This window comes from Myotis daubentonii, chromosome 2 (assembly GCF_963259705.1).
Source record: "Myotis daubentonii chromosome 2, mMyoDau2.1, whole genome shotgun sequence".
NCBI classification, from domain to species: Eukaryota; Metazoa; Chordata; class Mammalia; order Chiroptera; family Vespertilionidae; genus Myotis; species Myotis daubentonii.
Genome location: NC_081841.1, coordinates 80,087,504 through 80,098,474, shown reverse-complemented (window position 1 = coordinate 80,098,474; position 10,971 = coordinate 80,087,504). Strand labels below are relative to the sequence as shown.

General features: G+C 44.7%; 1 protein-coding gene across 1 annotated transcript; it reads right to left on the bottom strand.

The window, feature by feature from the left end:
- Window positions 1–258: 258 nt before the first annotated feature.
- On the bottom strand, window positions 259–1,803 carry LOC132226593 (melanoma antigen preferentially expressed in tumors-like). The gene is made up of 2 exons (XM_059681168.1): window positions 1,028–1,803; window positions 259–664 (listed from the first exon to the last, which is right to left on the bottom strand). The coding sequence occupies exons 1-2, from the start codon at window positions 1,801–1,803 to the stop codon at window positions 259–261; spliced, it is 1,182 nt and encodes a 393-aa protein (XP_059537151.1).
- Between the last annotated feature and the right edge of the window lie 9,168 nt (window positions 1,804–10,971).

Genomic DNA, 10,971 nt, shown 5'->3' with positions numbered 1-10,971 from the left:
CCCCGTCCCCAAGCAAATCAGATTCATGTTTCTGATTGTAGGACACTTTGCCTTTGAGGTTCCATGAACTCCCCAACCTTTGCCCATGCAATCCTGCTCCCGGCTGGGTCCCTCCCTTGCCCCATTCACACTGAGCATGAACCTGAAACGTTAGTGCCCCCTGCATAATGCACCCCGGCCCGAGGTTTCAGCTCCCAGAGCCCCAGAAAGAGGCCTTTGCTGGGTGCGCCCAGTGAGCAGGGTCACTACAGAGGCACGTCACGGGCTCCATGAAAACGCCACCTTATAAAACTCCCTTTGTCTAAGATGCTTGGTGGTAAGATAGATGGTCCTGGGCTGTCCTAACTCCCTCAGTATCCCCGTGAGCTCAGCGTGGATCAGGGCAAGTCTCTCTTGGTTGACAGTCCCTTGGGTGTTGTAACACTCCAGGGGGATGGGGTACACCTCGACCTCTAAACTGCGCAGCCCGGCTGTGTGGCGCAGCAGCTTCTCCACGGTGGCCACGGGGAAGTTGTTCATACAGATGGAGAAGCCCGTGAGCTGGTGGCAGCGGCTCAGGGCAGGCAGGATGGCCTCGACTTGGGAGTCCGCCATCCCACAGTTATCCAGACCCAGGGTCTGGAGGGTGGGTGCCACTGCCTCCAGCAGAGCTCCGAGGGGCTCACTGAAATCCACAAGGCTGAGGCCAATCAAATTCAGGACCTTCAGCTGCCTGAGGTTCGGGCACTGGAACAGGTGTGTCAGGTCTGCATGCGTCGGCCGCTGGCAATATGTTAGGCAGAGTTGCTCCAAGGGAGTCTGCAGGCACCTGAGCATCTGGTCCAGACGGCCTGGGAGGAAGGAGGGAGAACGCAGGTAGAGCTCCCGGAGGTGCCCCAGCCCGAGCATCTGAGAGAAGAATTGGGAAAAGGATCGCTGCTCCTCCTGCTCCTGCCTTTCCCACTCCTGCTCCTCTTCATCCTGCTCCCCTTCCTCCCACTCCATCTCCTCTTCCTGTTGTTCTTCTTCCTCCCCCTCCTCCTCCCACTCTTCGTCCTCTTCCTCCTCAGCCAACACATCGATGCGGGGGAGATAGAGTGTCTGCAGGTTACTCATCTGACCCAGGTAGAGAGCAAATGTCCCCAGGGTGGGCAGGTCCCAGGTGCAGTTCACGTACACCTCCTGGATGCAGTCCAGCCTCACCCCATCCAGGACCCCCCTGACCCTCTGGAAGGGCACCCCAGAAATCCTCAGTGCCTTGCAGCACAGGTGTAGCAACCCTTCCCTCTGCTGGGCCCACTGGATGATGCGCATGAAAATCTTATCCTGGTCCCTTTCACTGAACGTAAGGTCTAGGAACACCTCCAAGGGAGCCAGGGGGTGCTCCATGTTGGGGCTGGAGCTGTGCACAGCCACTGGTCCGGTTGGTGAGCAATTCTCAGTGCTGACTCCAAGCCACATATACCAGAAGTTGGCACCCGTGTTCCTTAAATCCAGCACCCGCAGTTTGCACCTCCTGGGCCGAACCTTCTGGAAAAGCAGAACGTCAAGCGCTTCAAACACGGCTTTTAAGTCCGCAGCCCTGGTTGGGGCATGATCAGGGGGACGCTGCATCAGGACCCCCAGAGGGAGGACAGTGAAGGGCCAGGCTTGGGCCAATGCCTTCAGTAGCTGGGGGTGGCCTCCACCACAGTAGGCCATGGCAAACAGGTACGGGAAGAGCTCGGCGGGCAGGTACTCCAGAGCTGCGATGGCCGAGGCCTGGTCCCTCAGCAGGCGCTTTGCTGCCAGCTCCAGGAGTGTGGGTGGCGTCCGGATGCTCATCTTCAAGGTGCTCCGAAAGGAATCCTGCAGAAACGTCTGCTGTGACCGGGTTGGCTGGGGCTTGGATCTCAGACCTGCTGGAGAACCACCGCACTGACTGCAGAGCTGGAGGACTCTGAATCTCTCCTCTGGTGCCTGAGGTTTTTATACACCTTCTCAAATGCTAACATCCAATCAGAACCCCTGGTCTAAACCCCATAATCCTAATGGGATTTATGCGTTTCTCCCTATTAATTGATTGACCCAGATATCCGTTTAGGAAAGAGAAAGTTAGGGAGGGGCAAGGTTGAAGACTGGCTCATTGATTCTTTCTTCTGTCCCTCCCAGGAGGAAAAGGGTGGGTCTCCTCTGGGAAAGATGAGATTAGCTCAGCAACTGGGTGGAGAAGATTAAATCTAAGAATGTGATTAGAGGGAAAGCGGCCAGGCCTGGGAGTTAGACTTTTTCAAGTCCGAAAGGCACTGAAGGCAGATGCATGGGCTCTTTTGGGATCTTGGAGCCTGGGAGAGAAATAAACATGGGCCCATCACACGTAACCCTGTCATGTCATGGCAGCTGCCACGAGGTGACGTTAATCTGCGGGTCAGGGTTCTTCCACAGAGAACCCTTCCCAGGTAGCAAGTGCCTTCCCTCACTACATAGTGTCTCCATGGCCCCTTTTCTGCCCTCATGGCACCCCTTCACTTCACCACACCCCCAGTGATATCCCTTATGATCATCGGCCCTCAGGTCCCCTCTTCAGTAAGCCTGTCCCCCAATACCACTCTGTTCTGTATTTGTCTGACAGCCTGTTGTCTGATGGACCAGAGGCTCGTTGAAGCCAGGGGGCAATCATGGCTCCTTAGATCTCTGCTGTGACAGGGTTGGCTGGGGCTCAGGTCTCAGACCTGGTGGAGAACTACCGCGCTGACTGCACAGCTGGAGGACTCTCCCATTGTCATTTTTTAATTTGACAATCTAAGGGAAAAGAAGTCAGATATTGCATGTTTTAAAAATCTTTGTGGCACACTGGTTGAAAGTCACTGGCTTAGAGAATTGAAATACAACAAACTAAGGGTTAGAGATGAATATCAGAGAGTCCATGAGTAAGAAAACCGGACCACATAGGAAGCAATGTGTCATGTTGTCATATAGCTTTGAAGATAACTTGCTGGAAGCTGGTCCATCCTTGCTGCTTGACACAGTCGCTGCAGGAAAGAAACATCTGCACAGCTTATGTTTCAAGGGACCTGGCGTATATAGCATACTGTTCTTAATATGCTTGCTCCTCTTAGTGCTATGTGTTTTAACCAAGGTCACCTCTTCGAGAAAGGTTCAAGTGTCTTTTGATAAATATTTTAATAAAATTATATTGCAAATAGAGAGACATCATCACCATGCAACACAACCTAACAAAATTTCTATAAGCCTGTTGCTGTGTTTTCATTAGTATCCCTCCACCCCCTTTAGTGGCCTATTTAACCAATCTGTGCCATAAATTCCTATAAATTTCTTTTACTCTCTTGTTCCAAACCTTAAATATCTTTTATTTTCAGATATCTATTTTACTTTTGAATAAAAACATTACTTGTCATCAGCAGATGAGTGGATTAAAAAACTGTGGCACATCTACACAAACGAATACTACGCTGCTGTAAAAAGGAAGGAGCTCCTACCATTTGCAACAGCATGGATGGACCTGGAGAGCATTCTGCTAAGATAAAGATAAATATCACATGATCTCACTAATTTGTGGATTGTAATGAACAACATAAACTGATGAACAAAAACAGAAACAGAGACAGAGAAGCATCGATCAGACCATCAAACCTCAGAGGGAAGGTAGGTGAGGGCTGGGGTAAGGGGGAGAGATCAACCAAAGGACTTGTATGCATGCATATAAGCCTAACCAATGGACACAGACAACAGGAGGGTGAGGGCATGAGAAGGGGGGAGGGATGGGGGGATAAGGACACATATGTAATACCTTAATCAGATCCTGATGATACCTGACAAGACTTTATGCTGATGTAATTTTTTAAACCTGCTTCAATCCATTTCATTCAGGTCTTAGTTCAATCATCATCTACTAAGGGGCATTCTGTGAGTACCCAATAACATAGTATAAAGAAAAAAAAACACACATTATTTGTGACAGAAAAAAAGATTTAATATTTTAAGCCCCCAAAACTTTATAAGGAACACTAGAGGCCTGGTGCAAGAATTCGAGCATGGGTGGGGGCCATCAGGGTGGCCTGCAGAAATCAGGCCCCAGCTCACACCCCCAGCCTTGCAGCCCTGCAGCCTGGCACCCCGCCTTGGCCTGGTGCTGCCCCTTCACCTGCTCCACCATCTCACTTGTGGGACAATGGATCACGGCCGGGTCCCCCACCCAGCTCCCTTAGTGCCTGGGAGCCCAGCAGTGGCCCCGGCCCTGGTCAATGCTGCTGGTCACCATCTACAGGGTGATCAGCAGGGCAACCGGGCCCCCGCTCACACCTGCCTTAGCCTGGCGCTGCCTGCTTACCTGCTCCACCATCCTGCCATGGTCCCACTCTTGTCCGGGCCCATCGGGGCCAGCAGCACCTCTACAGCGCTGTGTCACTGATGCCTGCCATGTTCCGTGCTGCCCCCTGGTGGTCAGTGGACATCACAGCAAGTGGTCGAACTCCCGGTCTCCTGGTCAAACTCTCAGTTGAAAGACCGCCAGAGGGGACAATTTGCATATTAGGCTTTTATTATATAGGATGCTTTGCTTACTGAATGAGATGATAGGAATGAGGACATTTGCAAGACTTAGAAGTTGAAGGGATAATTGAATTCTGTGAAATGGAGAGACCCTGAGGGCAGATTCCAGAGGTTGAAAGCAGTGGTGGAGGCTGGAGAGAGCTAGAGAAAGGGAATGGAATGGAGGAACTTCGAAAATTTTTCTTAAATTATGTTATGTGATTGCAACAAATTTCCTTTTTCAGTAAAATATACATGTAAAGCTGTTGCTTTCTAGAATTGCATTCACTTTGCTGGAGGGTGTGCACGGGGTTCTTATTCAGAATGGGCACAAATAAGTGAGATGCTGATCAAGAGGATCCCATCACACTTGCATTACCCAGAGTTCCAACTTACATCTGCACAGTGTAATTTATGCTGCTTTTTAAGTTGTATTTTCAGTTAACAATAGGAAAATAATGTATATAATCTGATAGCAATACATTTATAACAAATAAAATGATACTATATTTCCAACCATAGCTCTCTAATTTGTGGACATGTGAGAATTATATCTGAAAATTACCATTTTTTGTTTGCTACATCATATTCATATTTTTAATCAGATTTGCATTGGTAACAGACAGCCATTTGCCATGTTGTAGTTACAAAGTAGGTTTTGTCATATTTGACAAACTTTAGCCATGTCTTTATTTTTTTATCTCAATTATATTATTTTAGAGAACTGTGATTTTAGTGTGTCCAAGAAAAAAATATTCTGCTAAAATTCCTTTTCTGCTAGATTATGTAATTTCTTACAGTATTAGAAATTAATAAAATTCACTGAATTACTATCCCCTACAGATAATTCCCACCTTCCTTTCTACAAAAGAAACTTTCACATAAAATTCCCATCAAAATAATTTTAAGACTCATACAATTTTGTATGCATGTAAAATTCATGTCACATGTACATTCACAAAGGCCCTTCATGTTGCTACCTTTAGTATTGGTGAGAACTGATCTAGTGGGGAGGAATGCCAGTGCCCTGGGGGGAAAGGGGTAAGATGATTTCTGCAGGGAACCTGAGTGCTGATGCTAGAGTCCTGATGGGATTCTTTGTTGAGACTTTCAACAGAGATTTTCAGTCATAAACTTTAGATGTTGGTAATTCCTACATTTTGTAAAATGACATAGAACTCATTTTGTGTGGTATCTTCTATCAAAAGAATTTACTTTTTGTCATTGACTGCAAAAGGCTGATTAGGTAACACAGAAGCTGAATACTAAAAGACTCTTTTTTTAAAAAAATTGAAAAATTAATGTCTATAACCTTCTAGAACAACAACAAAAAAGATTGATATTCTGTTGCCAGTAGGATAAAGGGATTAAAAAAAAAGGATTACACATGAAATAAAGCAAGACATTTAATGCACATGTATGGAATATTTGTTGAGTGCCTTGTTTGTGTAGTATGGACACTCAATGAAATGTCCTGAAGATTATTTCACTTCTCTCATTTGACTGGAGAGAATGTTAATGATCAGGTGTCAATTCTCTTTGTGTGTGTGTTGTTTTTTCTCCTCAATTGCCTTACAAATTGGTGTTTAAAAAAGGAAAGTTTGTGCCCAGCCAGTGTTGTTCAGTAGTAGATCATCAACCCAGGAACCAAGAGATGGCAATTTGATTCCAGTCAGGGCACATGCCTGGGTTGTAGACTCAATCTCCAGAAGGAGGCGTGCAGGAGTCAGCCAATTGATAGTTTCTCTCTCATCGGTGTATCTATTTCTCTATCTCTCTCCCTTTCTATCTTTCTCTAAAAACCAATGAAAACATATTTTCAATAAATAAATACATAAATAATAAATATTAAAAAGTTAAAAAGCCAGGCTTGTTACTATGACCATTTATGTGTATTTGACTGAGTCACGGAAAATATGTCCTATAGGAGCAGCAGGACTGTCCGCAGTCCTGCTGGATGTGTTTCCTGTCATTTGCTTCATGATTCTTCACTTTGCTCCTCCTGCCCTTCTCTAATAATCCAGCAAACAGAAGGTAGCAGCAATCTTGGTAGTTTTTCTTTCATCCAGGACCCATCCTCTTGTTGATTACTTGTTTCCTTGAGGTCAGATATCATCAAGAACAAACATAATTTATTAAGGCAGCATGTTGTGGTGTGTAGAGAGAGGGCTTTGGAGCCCAGGGTCTTCAGTTTGAATCATGGTTTTGTCACTTACTTAGCAGCATGGGCTTAAACACAAGTCACATACTTCTCTGTCACTTGGTTTTCCTATTTTAAGATGGTGATAACAATACCTAGTGAAAGAGCGAGGGCTATGCCCTCCATCTTGCCCCGTATCCTCCATGTTGGGGCAGCAGCCATGTGCTCAGGAAAGTACCTTCTTCCCGGAAGCCCAGGCCTCTGCTGGCCATGCCCAGAATCTTTTTAAACTAACCAATGACAATCAAGGGACATGCGTGTCATGGATATGACCACATCCTGTGTAACAAGACCCGACTTGCACCTGGCCAATCGGCAGGGCCCACAGTCATCTCTCCTCCCCTCACTCCACCCCCCTATTAAAACCCCTTTTTTTCTCACGGGGCGGGCACTCTAGTCTCCCTGTTTTGTCACTGGAGGCTGGGAGCCAGACCCGGGTCTATAATAATAAAAGACTTTGCTTTTGCATCGGACATGGCTGGCTCCCTGGTGTGGTCTTTTGGGGATCTTGAAATCTTGGCATAACATTAGCAGGATGTGTGGTGTAATTAAAGATATGAGACATATAACATTATTAAAACAACGAGGTGTGACTTAAGTAATAGCTAGATGTCAAAAGTAAAATCCAAGGTCTCTGTCCCCAGTAGCTTAGAATATAATCGGAGATACTTTTTTTTTGGTTAATCCTCACCCAAGGATATTTTTCCATTGATTTTTAGAGAGAGTGGAAGGGAGGGGGAGAGATAGAGAGAGAGCAACATCAATGTGAGAGAGACACATGGAATGATTGGCTCCTGCTCAGTCCCAATAATGGTGGAGCCCGCAGGCAAAGTGTGTATCCTTGACCATGAGGTATGTGCCCTTGACCAGAATCGAACCCATGACCCTTCAATCTGCAGGCTCACACTCTACCCACTGAGCCAAACCAGCTAGGTCTGGAGATACATTTTACACACACACACACACACACACACACACACACACACACACACACACACTCAGTATTACAATACAGTATGTGATTTTGCCAAATTGTTGATCAGGATTATCATTTCTAGAGAATTTTAGAAGCCCATGTGAAAGATTCCATGACATTCATAAGCTAGTGACCTTTTCTGAGTCAAGAGCACCACTGTGACATCTCTGTCTTAGGTACGTCCTCGTGACAGCAGTTGCCACAAGACACTGGAAGTGGCTACGGGAGACTACAAACCTATTGCAAAAATTTAACAGTGCGTTAGAGGATGGAATTGTACAGGCAGATAATTCTGTTTACATTGGGATTAACAGCATTTAAAGACTGAGGGGAGCAAGTAGCACAAATAGGTAATTCTCTCCCCAAACGTTAACCGGAGATAGAGTAAGCATAATTTTTTCCCACAGATAGATTGGTAGCATCATTGACTTGAAATGAATTCAATTACATTGTGCTACTTATTAGTCCAGAGAAAACCAATTGCAGCTATGTGTGAGTATCTTTCCAAATTATTTCCCTAGCAAGTCCACAGCCTGGTGCTAGTGTTGAATTTAATAAAACAGGGCCAAAGAAGCTGTGGAAATGGAAGCATGTAGCTTAACTGCAGAGCTGAGGGAGGGCACACAGGGCTTTATCCAGACCATTTCACAAAGATATAATATCCACAGAAAGCACCTCAGGATTTGCTTTCTTATAAATTCCTCATCTTCCCTTCACTCTTGGCCTCCTACATATAGGAAAGATTAAAAAAAAACTTTACTGCCCAATAGAATAATAATAATAACAATTGTCTTATCCTATATTGGCTCAGTACTTTGGAGTTGTCATAGTGAAATCACATATATCTTAAGCCGTTTTTATTGGCTATCATCTCTACTAGTAAATTTCTAAATATCTTAAAATATATTTTATTGTCTCAAAAATTGCAGACATTCACATTATTAGAAGACAGTCTGTGAATTAAATTTAAAATGTCCTCTATGTTAAAATCACTTTAAACATTGATGAATAGAAACATGAGAAGTTTGGTCAGAATAATTATGTCTCTTGGTAGGAAAGGAAATGGAAGTGTGAAGAACATGGCTTTTGTTTGAGAAACCAAAATGAATTGTTTGAAATAGGACATTGAAGATGATGAGCAATAGAAAAAGAGTAACATGCTCCCCTATACCTCACCCAGCTTCTTGAATGCATCAGTTTAGCATTAATATTGAATCGGAATTTTTGGACTGGAACCGTTTTCTTTGTCCGCCGGAATCGAAGAATGAATCTATGGACAGAAAGTGGTATAGCAAAGGTGGAGATTTATTGAAGAACAAGTCAGATTCCCACGTGGGGAGAGGGAAAGAGTCCCACAGCATGGACTCCCACATAGGGAAGAGAAAGGTTCCCACTGAGTTCTTTTTCCCTATGGCTTATAAAGGCTGCAGATCCTGGTGCCTTGATAACCTCTCTGATTGGTCACTATTCCCTTAGACTGGTTACTATAGTAACTCCTGAAATCAAAGGTCAAACACCACTTGGGACAGGCGATGCTCTCCTCCCTCATTGTTCTTTTCTTTCTGGCTATCTTCATTCTTTATTTTGTAAATATAGACCTTTTGGGCTACTTCCAGCTCCCTTGTCTTATGGAAATGTACTGTTTCTGCTTCCTTGTCTTATGGAAATGTAACTGCACCTGGATTCCTTGTGTTACATCTGTACCTTCTCCCAATCTGTAACCCTGTGTTTTTCCATGGACCCCAATTCTAAAAATTCCCTAAGCCTGTCTATATGCCCCTAAAATTCCTGTTTCAATATGATTATATAAGTCTTTCAGAGAAAGAGATTGGAGTCTTCAGAACTCTAAACTCCGACATTGAGAACAGCAAGTAATCTATGAGCATTAAAAGTGCCACTTAAATGTAGTGTGCTCAAGGACAAATGCCCAAGTTGAAACATGTATTGCTCATTATCAATTGTAATGAATGTGAGTGTTGCACATTGCAATCCATCTACCAGTGTTCCTGACAAGGAAATGTATAGTTTTTAAAGCCTGTGCCCTGAGTGTAAGAGTCCACTTTTCAGCTATAGGAATCTATTGGTAAAGCATAATAAGCTCAAAAGAAGTCAAATAGTAGGAGAGACTTTACTGTGAGTGTGTGTGTGGGTGTGTGTAAGAGGTAAAAAAAAAAAAAGCACCTAGTGTAGATAGAAAGTTCAGATAAATAAACAATGAAAATAAAATTTTTAAGTTCTGTAAAAGATTGTGTATTTCAAAGCAATGATTCTGAGTATTCACTTAATATTATATTTTCTAAAAGTTTAAGCATCCTATTTGGGAAAGGCCAGGAATAATAATGAAACTAAGCATGCTATCTCTAACTTTTGCTCTGTTCAAATATACTGTGAGTGTAAATTCTACAGTCTATATGAGATCACATCCAAGGATATTTCAATGAAAATATCATAATATTAATATTTAAACTATTATTAAAATGAGGATTCTGGAGAGAAACCAAGATGGTGGCATAGGTAAACACTGGAAATTGCTGCCTCACACAACCACTTCAAAAATACAACTAAAAGACAAAACGGACATCATCCAGAACCACAGGAAGGCTGGCTGAGTGAAAATTCTAACTAGAAGGAAAGAGAAAAGCACTGAGACTCAGAGGAGGTACGGAAGTAAAGTGAAGAGGTACGGAGGTGTATGCCAAAAGGGCTGGCAGCTGAGGGCACGGCACATGTGGAAAGGGCTGGCAGCTGAGGACGCGGTTGTCTTTTTCAATCAGGAGGGAGTCTCAAGCTCCCAACTGCTCTTTACTCCAGTTCTGGGTGAGTCTCTGGGGCCCAGACTCATATGGGGAGAAACTGGACTGTCTGGCATCTGGCAGAACTCGAGGATGGCTTTCTCTCAGAGGTGCTTGCAGCAATTACTGGGACACTGAGACGCAGGGTCTTTTAAGGTAGGACTGGGGAGCAGCCATAGCTGCTTGCTCCACCCTGTTGATCCCCTGAGACCCTGCCCCACCCAAGCTGTGCACAGAGGCTTTTGCATATGAAAGGCCTGGCCCTTTGCAACCTGAAAATTACGTAACAAACTGCAGCTGAATCAGAGACCCAGAACTTCCAAAAGAAGATCCAAGGCCCCACAGCAGCTTGCATTGCTTCACAGCTGGGGCTCATCTGGGCACCTCCAAACCCCAAACAAAGAAGAGGAATCTCTCCATAGCTCCTGCTGGGTAGCCTCAGACAGAGGCTAAATTAGCACCTCCTTAGAGATCCAAAAGCCAGTGTACCCAGA

Excerpts from the sequence above, each read along its gene's own strand:
- LOC132226593 (XM_059681168.1), bottom strand. The coding sequence starts at position 1,803 with ATGAGCATCCGGACGCCACCCACACTCCTGGAGCTGGCAGCAAAGCGC. Across the intron at positions 665-1,027 it reads GAGGAGGAAGAGGACGAAGA|TGAGCCCCTCGGAGCTCTGC; the intron begins GTGGGAGGAGGA and ends TGTGGATTTCAG.